This window comes from Anser anser (genome assembly GCF_964211835.1).
Source record: "Anser anser genome assembly, chromosome: 3".
NCBI lineage: Eukaryota > Metazoa > Chordata > Aves > Anseriformes > Anatidae > Anser > Anser anser.
In genome coordinates, this window is record NC_139722.1 from 110,469,131 (window position 1) to 110,489,088 (window position 19,958).

The following is a 19,958-nucleotide window of genomic DNA, read 5'->3' on the forward strand; positions in this document are numbered from 1 at the left end:
ACCTGTGTCTGAGCAAGGTATCGCAGATCACTGCCAGGCTCCAGCTCTCTGTGCAGCAAGCCATACAGCTCATGTTGCTATAAGTTGACCAGAGGTAATATACACCCAGCCAGCCTCAGGAGCAGGGCACAGGTTTGGTATATTTATATGTAGATTGCATATGCACTTGGAGAGTTTGAGTGTTATTAAAGGAGGAGACAGTACCTCTTCCGCATGCTTCTACCAAGCCGTTGGTAATTCCAGGTGCCACCCCACATCCCTACTCAAGAAATTCATTCTTCCGAAATGGAGTACTTCTATGAAACGGCATCAACGCTTTATAAGCCAAATATGTTATAATTGTTTCTGCTTTCAGTCTGTTTCATTTTTTGATTTCCACCAAAATAAGGATTTAATAGATGAAGTCTCCTTGTTACGACTGGATTCTGAATATTACCCTTAATTGCATTCACATGTAGCAGTTCTTCTTCTGTGTAGTCCTGTATTCCCTGTACAATACCCATGACAAGCTTATAGTAATATCTTATGTCTTCCAAGCTCTCTTGTCCATTATGTTTCATTAATCTCTTCTTTTGCATTGATTGCTACATTTAATTTACAAAAAGGGAGTGTAGCACATCATTTTCCTCTCTCTTAATTCAGTTCTTCCAGGAAAAAAAAAAGATACTTCAGCTTTGGGATTTATTTTTTTTTAAGACTAACTTTTTGCTCACTATTGGTGGTGAAAATCTGATCTCTTTCAATGTTTCTGTATGCGTATTGAGAGTTTTCTGTTTTGATCCTGCTGCTGCATTCTCCATTAAAAGGCTTTTTTTAATCGTGGTCTGCATAACTGAAACGCCTACGGCAAGTAGAAACTTTCCTGGATAAGAAGCGTCATTTGCTATGAAATCCAGTCTTTTTCAGTAGGTTATTTGGCGTGTGAGACAGAAAATACTTCTTCCTGCCAACTGCCAGAGGGTGTGGGGTGGCAGCTTCAAATTTATTAGATGTCCTACTAGCTTCAGGCTGATAAGCAGATGCCTTGAGATGGGTCCAGGGACAATACCGAGATAGGAATCCAAATATCCTCCCTTTTCCCAGCAGCAGTGGGGCAAAGGAATTGGCATCTTATCTAGGTATTGTCCTTGCTGCCCAGCGAGACACCCATCCACTCTTCTGGGATTTGGGTAGTGTGTTTTCTTCACTCTCTGGCATATCTCAAACCCTTTCTTTGAGATGGCATGTTGGTGAGGAAGCGGCTCATATCTGGAGGTAGTGCTGGAGGTAGTGATTGGGCAGGGGAGGGAGGGAACAGCGGAGAGGACAGGGGTAAGATAAGCATAGTGTGAAGAGGCTTCGGTGAGAAAAGTGCCAGAAATGGGCAAAACTGGGAGGGGAGAAGAGAATAAAAACAAGAATGGAAAGGAAGAGAGATGTTAGAGGAGCAAGAAGGGAAAAACAGAGGAAAAGGAGCATCTGAATGTGTTGTGAGACACACAGAGGAAAAAAAAGTTTTTAAAAAAATCAGAATTACTAACGAAAGCTAGAAAAATGGACTGCAGTTTCAAAACTTACCACATGAGCTAGCTGGCACTGCGTAGCACTTTTATACTTAACTAAGTTTTCAGGGTATATTAGAGATTTTACTACTGAGGCAATGATTTGAAGGGAAAGCGCGTGGTAGCTCAGTCTTACACTGTGCTTAGTCTCACTCGTAAACCAGTGTTAAGTCCTTAATTTAATATTTTTAACAAACAGCATTTGTTGGCAGTTACCATTGTACTTTCTTGTTCTAACATCTGATTTCTTGTACACTTGAACCAGTATTTCAACTCTACGTTTCTTCTCCTCCCCGCCTTTGCTTCCTTTGTTACTGGTCAGATGCTCCTTTCACATCCCATAGCCTTAAAGTGAACTTTGTACCTGAAAGTAAATAAATTAAATATCCAAATATCCACAAGCTTGAAAGATTTCCTAGAGACAGTGCTGGAGGATGGAGATGTCTTCTTCCCTAAAGAGCAAGTACTGCTGCAATGCCTTCATATACTGATCTTTTTTCCAGCAGTGCTCTGGCATTTCCGTATGGTGCCAAAAGATTCTTTTTCTCTGTGTCTCTTCAGTCCAGGGTGTGTAGACAGTGGTCGGTGCCGTTTAGTTGTTGACTTGATTATTTATCTTTTTTTTCTTTTTTTAATTTCTTCTCAACATCGTAAAGATTTGCTGTCTTTCTAGGATCCACATTTACGTATTTTTCAAAGAAGCGGTTCTTGTCTTCTAAATACCTGCCCCGGTTCTAGACAAAGTGTATTAAGTTTTTTTGCACTAGTCATTTGTGTTGTTTGTTTTTTTTTTTTTTCATAAAAGATATATTTTCTCTTTGTCATGTTGTTTCTTTTATCATTTATAATTGCAAAATCTTGTTGTAACCCACTCCCTAAATAAATTTCCTCTTTTAATACACTTGAAGAACGTGGAAGTTGGAGGGGAAAAAAAGCAGTAGTTGGAAACAAGGAATCTGTCAATTCTGAAAGGTATTTTAAAACTTCTGAAGTTTCTTGAAAATAAGGTTTTTCATTGACATTTCTTTCTAGAGTCTCAATCTCCTGGTAACCATATTCAGTCCAAGTCCACTAACTTTAAATGAAATACTAGGTCAGGCCATTACGTGACACTAGGGACTGGTATCTTCAAGATTCCCATCTCTTTTGTAACCTAAAACGGTGGTGTATTAAATTAAAGAAAATCAAAGAATTTAATACAGGCATTCCCTCAGTAACCGGTAGTCCTAAACCCTGTCACCTTGTTCAGAGTGTTTTGACACATCCAGCATCCTGCTGGCTGCCTGGTAGTTGCGAGCTGCCCTTGCTGGCTGACTTGCCAGGGTGCTTTGGAAATCATCGAGGCTCGAGGTGGGTTTGACTTCCCTCTGCCACTGCAGTGTCCCTCATCCTTTCTCTTCCACCACTGGTGGTGCCCATCCACTTTGTTCATCCACCTCCCCACTACCAGAAAGAATTAGAGTTACAGAACCGGGTCCATTCATTTAAACGGGAGCAGAAAGAATATTGCACAGAGTCCTGAGTGTTTCTGCCCACCTGAAGAACCACCTGGCACCGGATCAGCTTGCAGATAGTGATTTGGCTAGGAAGAGATGCTCTCCAGCCACCTGGCTCAAGCTGGGCCATTTTGGAAGGGAGCTGAATCTTCCAGGGACCTCTGGGAATTAGTGGAGAGAGGCCCAGGGAAATCTTGGTGGTCAGCTGAAACAGAGGAGTCCTCCTGCATCCTACTGGTGTCCTACTGATGCAGACTGCTTGTGCTTCAGATACACAACCGATTCTGACATTGGTGATGGACACTGAAAATGGAAACTTCTTTGTTCCTGTGTCGTAGCAAGAGCCTTACTCTGAATCAGTAAAACTGCACGAAAGACTGATTAATTACAGAGGAATTGAGGGAGCAGCTGGTTAGAAAAGAGTAGCAGACACACAAAAAGTCAAAAGGCTCCTAAAATGGGAATTGCAGGGACTACAGAGATAAAGAGGTAAAGAAAAGAAACAAAAATATGGCCTGCGTGTCAGCAGTGTGGGCCCGAAGTGCCCACAGGCCTGAGGGGGACCTTTAGTCTTATTTCAAAGACAGACAGCATGGGATCAGCACCAATCCCAAAACTCTGCTATTCGGGATTATGGCATCTTGGTGCTGTATTTGGGATCCTTTTTGTGTATATGTTATTGGAAGGTACCAATGTTCTGTAATTATAATTAGTATTTTTCCCTGTTGTGCAGTGTTTTGAAGTTCGTTTAGTTACTACATGTGTATTCTTTCTTCTGGCATATTCCAGCATCCTCTTTTTCATCAATTTTACACGCATGCATACGTACATAAGAAAAAAATGTTCGTATAAGTCTGAACAAGTGTAGATAGCACTTGATATGAGACTTAAAAGCGAGTAAATACAATGCAGCTACATGCTTTGAAAGTACTAATCTAGCTTTTATGGACCTTGTTTAATTTCATTGTATATTTGTATTGAAAATGTGAGTCAGAACTACTTCTGGGATCTGCTTCACAATTCAACACTTGCTATTTGATCTTCCTCAGGTTACTTACTCTTTCTGTGCCATAATTTACCTACATCATCATCATAATTGTAATTATAATAATCACCCAGTTCATAAAACATTACGGGGCTAATTTACAAGTGATATTCATGAGCCACTCTGAGAAACCCAACAGAGAGATGCCATAAAAAATATAAAGCATAATTACAATTATTATTTTATTTAAGATGTATGTAGCTTACAAACAGGCCTGATTCAGAGCGGTACAGCAAGGCAGCAATCTGTGAGCGTGCTCTTGCTACACCGAAAGGCCGCGCTTGCTAAGTGTGGTGTCCCAGCTAGGGGTGTTCCTGCTCGGGTCAGAGGTGCCGGGAGACACTAACACGTAAGCAAGGTGCAGCGTTCCTATATGCGATATGTTGTGCAAGGTAAGGAGTAGCAAGTCTCACCCAACTGGGAGCTCGTACTGGGAGATGCTTTCTTTCTCCAGAGCCTGAAGCTCCCAGTTCCTCCTGTGGCCAGACTCATTCAAAGCTGCCGTATGCCAGCTCCAGCACCCATATCCCACTTTGTGTCACAGAGAACTGGCAGCCTAGGGGAAATAATTACGACTCAATTTACAAAAAAAACCCATGTGCTTTTTAGAGTTAGCCAGGCGCTCAGCACAGCAAGCAGCCACTGCTGAGGCCAGCCTCTGCCTTTATTGTAGCAGGAGTTTCCAGCAGAGCTCCCTGGGTGTATATCGGATTGCATCAGTTTAGAGATAAACCCATGAGTGGACAGGGTGAAGTCTCCTTCCAGACTTATTTAATGATTTGCATTTTTATCATAACTCAGCTTGTTTTCTAAAATTTTTAATTTTTATTTTTTTTAGCGATGTGGTGCATGTACATAAGAAAACACTAACCTTAATGCTGTATGTTCCTACAGATGAGGATGAGGATGATGATAATATTGAGATAGATACTAACGAGGAGGTTCCTGAATGCTCTGTTACTGGAGGTGGAGATGAGCTTACTAACCTAGAAAATGACCTTGATTCAACGGGTAATTTAAATAATGGCTATTTTGTGTATTTTGCATGACTAACACTCCATCATCATAAGTACTGATGTGCTGCTTCTCTCTGTCATAACTTTATTCCTGTGTGCCTTTTCAGGTCTTTTAAACCCTAATGTTTATTCTCTCTGAATATTTTGCATTTACGTTTGGTTGAAATTTAAAATCAGCAACAAACTTATTATTTCCAGTCCTAGCAGATTTAAAGGTCTCTTCCTTTTTGATGGGGAAGGGGCCCAAGGCTAGGTCTGTAAAGCTGAGCCACCTGAAATCACCCTGTCTAGGCTGTCCCAGCAGTGTAGGCAGGACAGAGGAGCGAGAGGTCACGTCGGTGAGTACAGCTGCTGCTCTCCGCTGATATCCCAGCCCACGTGCTCTGTGAACAGGAACAAATTTGTCTCTGTATAGACTTTGGTATCTCTCCGGCTCTTTCCCGAGGACCAGGGCTTGTATTTATTTGTTCCTTGTTGGGGACATGGAGTTATAAATTTGAACAGAATTAGTTCTATTTACTTTAAAAAGTTCAAGTAATGGTATTTTAATAACACATTTTAAAAGCACTCACACTCTAGTGGAAATGCTTGTGTTATCACATTGCATGCTGGTCAAACAAGAATAAGTCATTGTAGTGGCATTTCCACCTTCAAAAATTGTAATCCAGCAAAACTGGAGTTCAGGTTCCTCTGCAGATGATAAATGTGTCAGAATCCCCCAAGGGAGATGCTTATTTACAAAGGAGCTAGATCTTCAAAGAGGCGCGGTGCTCCTCTTTTCACAGCGAGTTGCAGAGGGAGCTTGTGCTCTGTGTGCCTGCCTGCTGCCAGTGGCACCGGCGCGTGCTGAGGGCCTCTGTGCAGCACGGTCTGCTTCTGCTCACCGCAAGGTAAATCGAACTACAGCAGCCCAGAGAAGTGTGGCAAGTGCTGGGCAGCTTCAGGGAACAGGGAGTGCAAGGGGGAACTTCTTCCAGCATCTGCTGGCTTGGTTTAGCTCGTGCCAACTGGACCTAAGTGTGTAACCCATGATATATTCAATCACAACACTTCAGTTAGTGTTTCCTCTTGTAAATTAAACCAGCAATGATGTCTATACATCATATTCTTTGCCTTCAGTTGCATTAGGAAGCTAGGCTTTTCTTGAGTGCGGAAGATGTTTCATGTCCTTTGTTGTTTTTTTTTGAGTATTTCCAAACACATAAGAAAATACATTTAGTGTTTCCAGCATTTGACTCAAGCTGATTTAGAGTAGAATGCTGCCAAATGATTTTCCAATAAATATTGGTTCATTTTAGGAGAAATATAAAATCAGTAAATGAATATTCCCATCGCATAGCCCCAGTGACTTGCCACCATTTTATTTCCATGGGCCTTTTTTTCTTGAGAGATGCCTTTCTCAGGGATGCAAAGCACTACCAAACGCTTCATCTCTACCATGGGAAGTCGTTCTGGAAAATAAGCTGGGACATGATTTTGCAGGTCGATGTTCCTGTTAGCCAGAAGGACAAGCAGCGTTGTTCAAATGAGTAAGAAAGAGGGAGAGCTATAATACAGAAAGCAGCCTAATGCTGTGATAGAAATCAGTGTACACAGATTTTGGTGGAATTCTGCCAATTCATGCCAAGTTCTAACGAAGGTTGAATCCCCTGGGAGCATCTGAACGCAAAACTGTAAGGGACATGTCACATTTTGAATCATTATTGACTGCGTTAATTAATTTGTCCCCTGCTGAATCTTAGTCCCTCCTGTCTATCTCAAGAAAACTTTTTTTTTTTAACTGCAGGTTGTTGGTTTTAAATATTGCATCTGTCTGTTTGTTAGCACAGCCACCATATGCGGCTCTGAATGTATCTGATAAAATGTGAACCTCTTATATCATAGTTATTACACGATGTTTATGTATAAACCCGCAAGGCTGTGCATGTCCTTTCATGCGAGCCTCTATTAAGGACACCCTGACTGGGTGTGCCAGAGGAAAGGGAAACTGTCCTCCGTCATAGCCCAGCCCATTGCTGCTGGAGGCAGGCATTGTTTGATTGCTAGCATGCCAAAAATATTTGGGCTAATATGAATCAGAGGGCTCCAAACCTTGGAAGGAGGTGTGCGGCAAAGCAGTCATGGCTCCACTTCCCACACCAGCCAGAAGTCACCAGCACGCGGAGCAAAACTGGGGCTCTGCCTGTAGCAAAGCAGAGCAAGTGCCGGTTTTCTCGTGCTCGACCCCAGGCCCAGCTGCATGCTCAGTATCCTCAGGTGATGCTGCATCTGCTCCATTTCAGGGGCAGTTGCTCGTGTGGTGCTGCGTGCAGAGGAGGTCTCTGCCTTCCTGCCCAGGGCTGGCTCGCAGATCTGTGCTGTGGTGTGCTATTAACATCTCTCTCGTCATTATGTGTGTGTATAAGTGTGTGTGTGTAGTTGGGTGTGTTACACACTGCTGTCAACGTTCACATACACAATGAGCACTGTCGGGAGGTAAAGTTCTTGATTCTATTATTTATTTGGTCTCTGGTCCAAGTTCCTAAAACTGATGGAAAAAAAATGTGGGCTCAAGCACGCTTTGGATCTGTCCCTTCGATGCAGTCGTGACGTGTTTTACGGCTCTCCTGGCTTCGACGTCGTCTATAAATCACAGTAAAATATTACTAGAAAGCTGACTCTTTTGATACTGCAATTTTAACATAGAGGAGCTGTGCCAAGGAGCCTTAGGATGAATTAGTAGTTCATAAACTTGAGGGGTTATCAGTACTTACAATATGTGATAAATTGTTATGTGTCATCAGAAAATAAATGGCTCTTTAAGTGTGTTTTTGTACCAAAGTATAGGTATGAACAGGTTGGGAGTGACTTCACATAAACGTTGTCTAGTTTCTATGTGTTTCATCTCCTCTCTTTATGCTGTGCATACTTGTTTAGCTGAGTGCTGTATTTGTTTAATGTGTTTTTAAAGAAAATTTAGGGGATATCTATGTATGTAACATGTTCCACTAATCTATGCCAATCTGAATCGTGAAAAAAAATGATTTCCCTTCTAGTTTTTAGTTTGAAATGGTAGTAAAGTGAATGAAATCTACCTTTTAGATTGATACATTGTTGTGCCAACTCTGCATTTAAATGCATCTCACTCTGTTGTGTGTGGTATTTGCATATTTAGCAGAACAAAACAGTAAGTTGGTGGATTTGAAGCTGAAGAAGCTCCTAGAAGCTCAGCCACAGGTGGCAAATTCATTCTCCAGTGCTGCTCAGAAAGCTGTAACTGATAGCTCAGAGCAAGACATTAAGGTAAGTTTTGATTAACGCTTTTGTCTCAGTACCTGTATGTTCTGATTTCTGTTTTGTACTTCTTGAGGAGGAAAATGATTTCTTACCAAATCCTTCACAGTAAGAAATGCAGAAAATCTTCACGGCGGTGTGCTCGCATAGTTTGCAATGCACTGGGGTTTTCTTTTCTGTTGATTAATCAACGCATTTTCCTCTTTCTTTGGATCTCGATACTTGTAATTGGCATAGCAGTAAGAGGCATAAGAAGTGTCTCCAAACGTGTACCGCTCAGGTTGTCACTTAAATCAGAAGTGCAGCACAGGCTGTATGCTGCGCCCAGTGCAGCCAGCAGTGAGGCTCTCCTTTAACAGGAGCAGACTTGGTCTCAGTGATTTGCTTCCCTTCCCAGCCTGACCCCCTCTTTTCTTCGCCTTTAAAACTAAGCCGTGTTACATTTTAAAGGCATACATACTTGGATACTTGAGTGCTTCTGAGAGGAAAAAAACCAGTATGCGGTTGTTTTGCCTGTTCTTAATGTTCACCACTTCAGCGTAAAGCACAAACCAATCAATTTTCCATTTCGTTTTCTTAATTAGCCCCCTCGTGTTCTTACTATTATTATCCAAAAAAAAAAAAAAAAAAAAAAAAAGGGCCGTGTATGTCATTAATATCCCTATGGCTCTGGGGCACTTCCAGTTGGGTATAACTTTTCACCCACCTGCAGTCTGTGGGGAAAGCACTGCTGACTGAAAGGATTTCCTTCCCCAGATACAGAGATGCTTTGAAGTCCCAAAACAATGACTTTCATTGCTTTTCCCTTACACTGTCGGTTCCTATAAATTGGTGATGAAAGTGTGTGGCAGCAGCAGAGGACTTTCGGTCTCTATCTTTGAACAAAAGGAAGCCTGGATCAAGTCTGATTTTTGCGTTCAATTTAGCTTTCTGCAGTGGATTTAATGCAAAATGAAGCTGGCCCAAGAATAATACAATGGATTGAAAAGGCTAACTGAATTAGTGGGCTTAGAGGAATACATTTGTAAAGTGGCAGAAGTCCCTAGTCATAAAAAGGTTTCTTAAAATGGGATTTACTGGCTAATCACACTGATATTTTAGCATGTTGCCAGGCCTAAAAAATTAGTCATGTTTGTTTATTTTGGTAAAGAGTCTAGACTGTCAGCTGTTATTGCACTGTTAACAGGAAAGCACCTTCTATTTAACGAGCACCATAACCACCCGCTCATTGCAGCTGAAAAACCTCCATATGATAGGAGCGATACTTTTCTAAAGCTTAATTCCACAAACGATGCCGGGGCCACCTCCATGACGGTAATGTGCCACCACGCAACCTGATGAAAACGGTGTTTCCCTGTAAAAAGCTCCTGCAAAGGGGTCGATTTTTTAAGGTGCTCCCACAAAAGGTGCGACTTAACAGTTTATCTCTGCGGCCGGCGTTTTAACCAAGAGTTTTGAAAGCGGCTTTCTGAGGAATATATGGTGTCCATCTGTTCTCGTGGAGCTCCCGGCATTGAGTCGGATTTGTTTTTTAATAAAATGCAGTTTACACGTTTATAAATGAGGCATTCTGTGTTTGTGGAAAAGGATAAACTGTTACCTTCCCTGGAGGATTGTGTATCCCCGGCCTCCTTGAGGCTAGAGAATAGGCCATTGGAGAACTCCCTCATTACTGATTGTCTCAATGCAGAGGAAGGGCAAAGTCTTGGTAGCTTTTGATAACCAGTTTCAGCATTCAGCAGGCTTAGCTATTAGTCATGCATCTTAGCCTTTCCCTATTTACTTTCAAAACACTTAATAAAAATAATAAAAGATTAGGTATAAAATGAAATATTTGTTTGGTACACAGCACCTCGGTATCTGCAGCTTCCACACACCGCAGTGGTTCAGTCTTCTGGGATATTTCGCGTCGATAGAACCATTTGAATTTGTTACCAGTATTAACATAGGAAGCCCTGGAAAAAGATAATTGTAGTTTCCTTCACTGTAAAAGGCTTACTTACAAATCTGGCTTTGGAAAGTTATAGCTGATGAAACGCAGTTCAGCGGGGTAGTATTATAATCCTACCTTTTAGCCTTCATCCAGCATTAGTAGTTTATCTCAATGGGCATAAAATAAGAAACTAGTTCTCCTTGTCGTACAAGGCTGGGGGACTGCACAAAACGAGCCCATTCTCTCCCGGGCAGCACCGAGGCGGCAGGGAGGGAGGCGAAAGGCACTGCACGGCGGTGCGGTGGTGGTCGGGGCATGCACGCCGCTGCTTGGCAGCAGCAAGCACAACGCTCGACAAATCAAAGTTGCAAAGGAGAGATTTTCGTTTAAAATCTGCCTTGCTGACAAACACTGGTCACCGCTAACGGGGCCGGCTGCTCGGTAAACGCGTGGGCCTGCGTGAGGGTGCCCAGATAGCAAAAAGCCAATCGTTGCCACCACGCATTAAACAAAAAAAGGAGAAGTTAATCACTCTTCTCCTTTTTTTTTTCTCTGCAGCCGATACTTTCATCCTCTATAAACTGCAGTCCGAGTTGGGAAATCCTCTTTGCAAAACCTGCATTGTGTTCCCCCACCGAAACATACCTTTCGAATTTGTGTCTTCACGTTTCTAAACAAAAGAAACTGTTGTGTGCCTTGTTTTTCTAGCAGAATGGAACAGAGGAGCATCGTGCTGAGCGATTACAAAAAGCAACAGAACGTTTTAGAAATCCTGTTGTGTTCAGCAAGGACTCCACCGTCAGAAAAACTCAGCTCCAGTCTTTCAGTCAATACGTGGAGAGCAGACCAGGTAGGAGAAAATATAAAACATGTTTTCCCATCTTATGATTTAATAATATTTAACAATAAATATATTAAAACCCGATAATGTAAGTCCCCATTTCAATACATAAATATCAAGCTTTATAATAATTTTACATGTCTTTCCCCTTTTTTCAAGAGATGAAAAGGCAGAGATCAATACAGGAAGATACAAAGAGAGGAAATGAGGAGAAGGCTGCGATAACTGAGACTCAGAGGAAGCCATCAGAAGATGAAGTGCTTAATGTATATTAATTTTTTGTCTGGTTTCATGATTGCTGATAATTCCAAACTGTATGTGGAAATAGTGCCTTTATTTGTTAAAATGAGATGTTAGGTTTTTTTAGATGTCAATCTCCAGTGCATTCAAAGCAGAGTGAGAGGGGTGCACTGTTGAATTAGTCTGCAGTGTGGTGATAATTGTCAGATAAAAAAAATGAATTTTTCAGAGTTCCACAGCCCCAGCTTCCTTGAGACATTTCCATCAGGGCACTTCCCATAAAGAGATTCCAGTATTGATCTACCGGGAGGATTTTAATTATTACAATAGCAGATACCGCAGAGCTGCAGTTAGAGGGAAGAGTCACATGAGACCTGCTAGAATTTCTCAGCCAACCCATTTTGTTGGCTTGGGTTAATGGGTGTTCAACCTTTCCATTATCCAGATCAGCCGTGAATTACTAGCTGAATGATGTTTGCATTAATATAATATATATGGTAATTTCTTCACTTAATTAACGGGGAGGTTCAGCTCAGTAGGGGTATGGGCTGATCATGTGTAAAATTGATTTGTGAGGGAAATATTTGATAGACCGCAGGGAGAAAGCTGGTTTTGATGGACAGCTGTGGGACAGAAGCAGGAAGAACAAGTTTTACCCTGATTTTTTTTATTTTTTTTTTGTCTGAAAACACAACACAGCCTTTGATGGTGGTCGTTTGGTGCTCTCCACAATTTATCTAAATACGTTTGTAGTTTTTGCTGAAGCAGTCTGGAGCTGAGTAGAGATTTCTTACCACTGTCACATCTACCCTAAAACATCCAACTTTTTACGAACCCAACAGTTATTTTTAGCACAGTTGTACTTTTGCAGAGCTGAGAAGCTCTGGCACAGTAAGTTCATATTATATATGCAGATGATACACATGAACTCTAGGGATATTTCAGCCTGACACAGCATTTCTTTTCATCTTCTAATAACAATTGTTAACAATTATGCATGCTGACATTAGGGAAGTTTTCATACTATTTTCAATTAATTGTAGTTGATGAAAGGCAATATATTGCACATCACCTCAGCTCTGTGCACTGATTTTTTTTTTCCTTCAGGGACTACACTCAAGTAGTTCTGCTGTCGATTTTCTGGCTGTATGTCAGGTAGAAAAAGGTTTCCATTAGAGCTGATATAGTTGGCTGTTGTGTAGGAAGAAAAGGATTACTGGGGACATTACACTATTAAATTCACATCCCCTTAATTTTAAAGTTCTGTTCTCGTTACTGGTCTGGGAGTTCAGCCATTCCCTTAACCATCACTTTGATTATGTCTTTATTTGAAATAATATGCTGGCAGGATTATTATTATACCTGTCACCGGAATATGAAGCTGAATTGACCATTTCAGACACATTTACAGGAGAACAATTGAAAATGTTCAGTGAAAGTATCTTTGGCTCTTACACAGCAACAAGTTAGCCTCCAGTAGGGAGATAAGTCTCAAAAAAAAAAAAGGTATTTTTTTTTCAGTTCTCAAGGAGCAGTGATCTTACTTGTATCCTTTATAGAGTTCAAATGAAACATGAAGTCATTTTGCCATTTTTTTCCCATCTTAAACCATCTCCAAGGCTTTGTGGCAGAGTTGTGGGAGGGCTGCTCAGGACTTCAAGGAGGTGGAAGGGGTTACTCAGAAAGAGTCATATTTTATTCCTAACTTCTTCTGTATAAAAATGCTTCAGGAATGGCTGTTCACCACTGAATATATCCTGTGATGACCCGGTACGGCTGGGTGAAAGTTGTTGAGCCACATGAAAATGAGTTTGAGGTACTGGAGGACTGTTCTCCTGCTCCTGATGGGAGAGCCAAACAGTTGGGTGTTTGTTGGAAGTATTTCAAGAAGCATGTGGTCATCTGCAGGGCAGCGCCGAGCCCTTAGTGGGCACAAGGGGCAAGCCTGAGTCGTTAGCATTTCCATGACTTTCTCAGGAAGGAGAGTGCTCAGTTTGATTTATCTAATGCGGGTGCCAGCGTCTTGGTGTGGAGTAGCAGGCCAGAGCAGGTCAGTCCCCGTGCACCTGGGAGCCTGCACCAGGCGGCTTGTCACTGCTGCCCGGGATAAGAATCGCAGTTAAGGTAATTAGCAGTATTTTTCCAGATCACTGTGTAGCAGGGCAATTGCCTGCAGTAGGGGAAACCCAGAGAGGCATTACAGCCTCGTCTGGTGAAAGACATCATTACAGTTGACCCAGAGGAGCTAAACAAGCCAGGGAGCTTGGTTTGGGTTTGGTTTTAATCTCCAAAGCCCACGTTTTAATTGTCGTTAGAGACTCTCGTGGTAGTTCTTCTAGCCCCTAAAGTTAGGGTTTTAAAACTGAATAAGAAATGAAATGGCACATTAAATAGCGCTTTATTTGGATTACGTTTCCTTTCATTATGCTTTTTTACAGCTGCTTTTATGTACTTTGAAATTCATATAATTTTTTTCCAGAAGTCAGCCAGGTAGTTAAAAACTGCAAAATCAAATGTTCCTTACAGGAAAAAGTGGGATGTTTTAATAAACAAATGAGAACATTTGGCAAAATTGTAAAGTTTATGAAATGTAAGCGTTAGCTTTTTGGTAGCAAGCATGATATTTGGTTGTTTAGGTAAGTGCCTTACTAAGTGTTTGTGGAAAGGAAAAATGCAACTTACAAGTGATGTTTTTTCTTCTTGTTTGTTCTCTTTAACAGAAAGGGTTCAAAGACACCAGTCAGTATGTTGTAGGAGAATTGGCAGCACTAGAGAATGAGCAAAAGCAAATTGACACCCGTGCCGCGCTGGTGGAGAAGCGCCTTCGCTATCTCATGGACACAGGTACGGTGCCCAATTACACTGTAAACAGTTTTGGCAAATTGAGCGTTCACAAACTCTTATAGAGTTTTGGAAGTGTGAATCTTTGAAGCCTGAATGTTCAGCAAAACTGCCTTGAAAATAAAAAGGCTGCGATTTGCAGCCACCTCTCTGGGCCCTGGTGATAAGAGTGCCTTCATGGGAAGTGATAACTTGCCCTGATACCGTGTGAGCCAGCACTATTGAACAGTGTGCTCATCCATGCAGAGTTGGAATACACATCTGTGCCTCATTGATATGCCACTGCTTAAAAAAAAAAAAAAAAAAAGAAAAAGAGAAAAAAAAGTAAGATCTTCACTGTTCTACTTATTCAGTGGGAAAAAAAAGATTTGGCCAGCTAAAGCCATGTACTGCATGAAACAGAGCACAGTACATGGGGGAAGGCTCCATTGACTAGATCACTGAAATTTGAGAATACTATCTGGTTACTGATGCTCCACAATTATTTTATTTATTTATTTATTTTTGGGAGAGTGGGTCTTAAAAAGTCTGTACTACTTGGTGTTATGGGTGCAGTTGAAAGGATTAAAATATATGGGTGATTTTTTTGTTAATAATGTGATGGTTTTGACTTGCGTGATGTACGTTACACGGATATTAAGTGCTGATGGTCATCAGAGATGGAGGGGTTTGGCAGCATCCATTTGAAACAAATAGTGCTTTGATGCTTCAAAAATAAATAATATCGTAGGTCCAAAACGTGTTCTTCCTGTCCCTTGGGGAAAAAGTTAGTTGGTGCAAATTACTTCGTGGTTAAATTGTCTTAAAAAGTTACGTGTGTCTGATGGTATAAACTTGAAGCCTACCTCTAACTGGTATAACAGATTTTAAAGTAGATATGAATCCAGTGATGAGTTTTGAAATACAGATGAATAGACTTTGTTTAAAGTTCAGTATTTTGAAATGAGCTTGTGACACATCCAGATATTACAGTGCTTTTTAACTTTGTCATATGCTCAGGTGGTTTGACTTTTTAAAATAATTTTGCAAAAAAAAGGTCAGAATTTCCTTCCTGGGTGGATGTGTGTTTAGTAGAACTTTTACCTATTAGAGTTTTGGAAGTACTTTTTCAAATGCATTGCATGTCTTTTAGATACTCAGCTGATGAAAATGCGTATATATTATCCTGTACTTTCTTGTGTACTTTGTTGTATTTGTGAAACATGTGTTCTGCACGAAGGAACTGCTGTGGCATTTCACAAGTCATATGTGGACTCTGAACACTACCTCTAGGTACATATGGAGTTGTCAGCACCGTATACTTGGGGGGGCTAAAAATCTAATATCATGGTATCAATTATGTCATCTATTTCATTTTAAAAGGAATTTCTTATATTTCTTATGCTTTTGAGTTTCCTGTGTCTTTAAGTATGACAAAAATGGCTGTATTCTTCACGTCAGACATGCAGCAAGATGCATGTCTTTTACATCTTCTGCACAAAATGGGGTGTCTAGCACACAGCTAGAGTGGCTTGTACAGCATAGCTGTAAAGGTTACAACATGAATACTAATGGATGCCCATCGCTTCTTTTACTGGGGATGAGGGAACAAGTGGTGCAGCCATAATAGAGAAGTTAGTTTTATGTTCTTGATCATTTCCCGAGGATTTAACTTAAAAGAAATGATATGACGAGTCCTTGATAAAAATCCCATTTACATTCTCAGCTCAGAGACACAGTTTAGGAAAAAACTTATGAAAAGTGGAGTTTCTTACTTATACTTAGCTTTATAGCCTCCAAAGTGAGGATTCTGCAACTTTTCTAACTAGGGATCACATGTTAACAGAGAGACTATCTTGTGTACCACCTCCCCTGCCAATCGATATCCCATTTGTCATCAGACACTATCCCTATGGCCGCAACTGCAATTGCTTACATGGAAAAGTAGTATTAGGAGGTAGGTTTTTGTTTTTGTTTTGTTTTGTTTTTGTTTTGTTTTGTTTTAACAGTCTAATGTGATATGGCCTTGGCAATAGAAAAAAAAAAAAAAACATCTTTTTGCTGTGCCTTTCAAATGTTGTTGAGTCAGCTCTGCTTCTTTGTCCCATATGCAGTCCCCTTCCTCCAGCTCCTTGTCTGGCTCGTTTTCCTGCAGGTTCCTCTCCCACCTGCTCCTTCTCCTTCCTGCTCTGGTACCTACTGGAGTTGCTTCAGAGGATTGTCTGTGTCTCATCTCATCAGTGGGTCTGTTTGTCAGGATGGCACTTGTTCTTCCTTCCTACCTCTCTTCAGGAAGTAAATCCTAACACAGACAAATAACAGCTGTGCTTCTGTCTCAGTCCCAGCTTCCTCCATAAAGGTCTGAGCTTCTTCCCCCAAGTGTCTGTCTGTCTGACAGAGAAACCTGGAAATAAAAAGGATGAGTCAACACTGTGTGACCTGCCAGCTCACCACAGACCACTAAATGGTTTGTAAAGCAAAGTTTGCAGAAGAAAGTACCTGCAGGCTAATAGCTAGAAAAGCCCTGAAGGGCTGTTGATGATGATCTTGGGGTTTTGCAAATGCTCCCCTAGGTGTTGGTGCATACCAGAAAGATGAGAAACAAGAAATGTTGGCAGCTGTCACAGCTGTAATGAAAAGTCTTGATATTTGTGTGTCGTTTTTTTTTCTGAAAATGCAAGCTTTAGGAACCAGGAGGTCACATGGCCACATGTAGCTTGAAGGTCCTGGAAACAGACCATAAAGGACAAGAACCACAAATGAATTGGATGTGTATTTAAAATACTCTTTTAGGCAAATCTCTTCCTTGATGTTGTGCTGCTTGGGGTTGTAATACTGGAAAGCCTCGGGCAAGTAGGAGTCTCTGCTGGCCTTATTCAACAGGTGAAACAGGATACTGCGTTTTTACCACTGTACGGAGAAGGCCTTGTGCTGAATCGCCCCAAAAATGTTTGCAGGATCTTGTGTCCCCATCGGTGTATGACTGCATTTTGTATTGGGATTTCCAGCTTTGTCTCTACGTGTGCCAAAAGCACACAAAGCCCAAAGCAGCACAGGACTGGGAGACTCACCTCACAGCGGAATCATTGCCTTGGAATTAAATTCAAGGAGGAGGTGAGCATGGTCTGTTTGTCCCCGTTGTGTCTGCTGAGGCCTGGACCATCCTTTCCTTCTCCACTGTGCTTGGCTGTGTTCTTGATTAGACTTTTACTGGGAAGAAAGCTCTCCCCCTTCCTTCTCATCCTCCTCCAGCACAGAACTGGGGGTGTTTGTTTTCCAGTGGGGAGGCTCTTTGCCACCTGGCAGCTCTTCATTCTCTGAGTTTGATTCCTTTTTGTTGCTCGGCCAGGAGGGATTGTTCCAGGCTGCAGCTTGAATCTCTCTTCTGGCTACATCCGTTTGACAGGAAGGGACTTTGTCTTCTGCTCCCATCCATTAAGACATTAAAGCAGATGGGAATTTCCTTACTACAGACTAGGAGGAAAACCAGAAACATGTAGTAGCTACCCCTTGGATGATGCAGGCTTTGGGAACTGTGGAAGAATCCATAGTTTTTACCCAAAGGAAAGCAGCTGTGAGTATAGACAATGTATGTTCTTGGTTAAATTCCAGCTCATGGCAGTGGCTGACTCAGTTAGACATGCCACTTTGTAGTGAAAGTTTTGGGCACTTACAATTGCAAATAAAAGTTTGAAAATGCCCCCTTAGCTTTACTGGCACACCAGGGGCTGTGGATAGCTGCAAGGAGGGGATCCTGGAGGTTCTTCGTGCCCCGCTGCCTCCTGACCAGGAGGAGAGGAGACTCTGGCACAGTCCAATCCGATCCAGTCCATAGGGCACGATCGGGGTTGCAGAGATGTCCCTTCCACTGCTGTCTTCTGTGCAGGATTAGGAAAAGAGAAATCCAACGGAAACAGGGTTGTAGAAAAAGAGCCCAGGTCCTCTTCGCATGTACATTGCTATTTTCTGGCCCCGCAGACAGCTTTTTGGCTGGGGAGCTGAGTTTCTGGCTCCCGGCCAGAGGGGAGCTGCTATTTTCAAAGTTCGTCAGCCAGGCAAAGAGTTTGGATCTAGCTGAAGCTTTGCATTTCCAGCGCCAGCTGCTCCTGATTTGACTAGAAACACTTTCCTAAGATGTGTGAAAAAATAAAAGTTATTAAAATTACCGGCTTGCTGATTTCCATTTGAATCTGAATAGTCACACTCTTATTAATATACTGTAATTTATGTCGCTGGTGCCATACCTCAGTCCTTGGTCTTTGTGCTTAAAATGAAAATGTAATCTCACCTTGTTCCAGTGAGATGGAGGTTGCTGGTACATTGCAAAACCGGGAGGGCAATCAGTGTTTCAGTGTCTTGAACTCGGTCGAATAAGCCCATGGCACATTTGCTCTCACCGTCTGGAGGCAAGTCGGAGTTACGTGCCTAGCAGGGGGGTTGCAACGCACACCGTATGAAATTCAACGGGTTCAGAGGAAACCCAGCACAGAGGTTAAAGGAAGAGGAGGAAGTTGTATGGTTGAGTATAAAAATCGCAATTTAATAGCATTGATTTCCCTTCTTGCTCTATTACAATGGCTTGACACCAAATGATGACAGGGGTAGGATTATCTTGCTTTCTTCGGGATTGTGCTTCCGCATGTTGTGCCGAACCTGTTATGGACAAAATAGTTTTGTCTCTACTTTGGTGACAGCATCTTTCTCCATTGTGAATTCTTCTGTCATTGTATTTTGAGGTGTCTGTCATCTTGATATCGAAGTGCCAATTAAAATGCAGAATTATCACACAATACAATTAAAATAAAAAACAAAGAAGCCCAGTTTACAAATCTCTAATCTAAAGTTAGCTTTTTTGGTCACTATTTCTTCACTAGTTACAAAAACAACTGTTTTAAAAAATTGCAGCTATCAGATATTTTGTTATCTGACCACAGGGTATGAAGTGTTTTTAATTGTTTTTCTGATTAGCTACAAGCTCCCAAATTCAAGTAGAAGCATATTTGTATTTTCTGTATGAGATCTTCTACCTTACCAGTGGCTGAGCACGTTTGTGGTACCGTATAAAGATTAATGAAATAAAAAAAAAAACCTCTGCTGCTGCTGATTGACCACTGATGGTAAATGTAATTGAATTAGCAGTGCACTAAAATAAATGTAGACAAAATAAATATAGACAAGAAAATCTGGCGAAAGCTTCTGTAATGTTTTAGATTAATAGGCATACAGAATTCTTCACATTTTTTATTACGTTGTCCCTAGATGAATTCAAAGTAATTGGGGTGGTTAATTTTATTTACACAGAGCCGTTCACAGCGCATTAAATAATAGAGATAATTGAACAAGAATTGTCAAGTGTGTACTGATATCAGACATATTACAGAAGGGAATGTGCATAAAACTTCATTTCTATGCAGCCATTGTTTATGGTAATTAAGTACACAGATTTATCCCTTGGTTGCCTTCCAAGCTTATGGCAACTGCTATTGTTGTGCTCCATTAATATGTAATCAGGAAATAGTTTAATTTTCTAATCTGCAGTTTGAGAATTCACTTTCTAACAACTCTTAATTACTGCATTGCCCTAATGATGCTCATGGTTAGGAAAACTGAACCAATAAACTCCGTGGAAGAAGCCAGAGGGGATTATACTTCCAGAGGTGGTGCTTACTTAATAAACTTGTTATGCCTTCACCAGAGGGAGCTCAGTGTCCTTCAAAAGCGTCTAATTTTATATTTCTGAGTTGTACGTACCC

At 41.3% G+C, this 19,958-nt stretch overlaps 1 protein-coding gene and 1 long non-coding RNA gene across 19 annotated transcripts in view; one reads left to right on the top strand and one right to left on the bottom strand.

Annotated features, from left to right (window-relative positions):
• EHBP1 (EH domain binding protein 1) overlaps positions 1–19,958 on the top strand; it is a 214,381-nt gene that overhangs the window by 163,803 nt on the left and 30,620 nt on the right. For 4 of the 17 annotated variants that reach the window (XM_083832192.1, XM_083832201.1, XM_083832205.1 and 1 more), the window contains 5 exons: positions 4,977–5,093; positions 8,253–8,380; positions 11,013–11,154; positions 11,305–11,411; positions 14,106–14,229. In XM_083832192.1, the coding sequence (XP_083688318.1) occupies positions 4,977–5,093; positions 8,253–8,380; positions 11,013–11,154; positions 11,305–11,411; positions 14,106–14,229 (618 nt within the window). The remainder of the gene's footprint in view (positions 1–4,976; positions 5,094–8,252; positions 8,381–11,012; positions 11,155–11,304; positions 11,412–14,105; positions 14,230–19,958) is intronic. The other 13 variants (XM_083832204.1, XM_083832208.1, XM_083832193.1 and 10 more) reach the window with 7 other exon arrangements.
• Positions 14,145–19,958, bottom strand: part of LOC310897987 — a 36,913-nt gene continuing 31,099 nt past the window's right edge. For both annotated transcript variants that reach the window (XR_014582871.1, XR_014582872.1), the window contains exon 3: positions 14,145–19,958. This exon is cut by the window's right edge and continues 17,962 nt beyond it. This is a non-coding gene — a long non-coding RNA (uncharacterized lncRNA).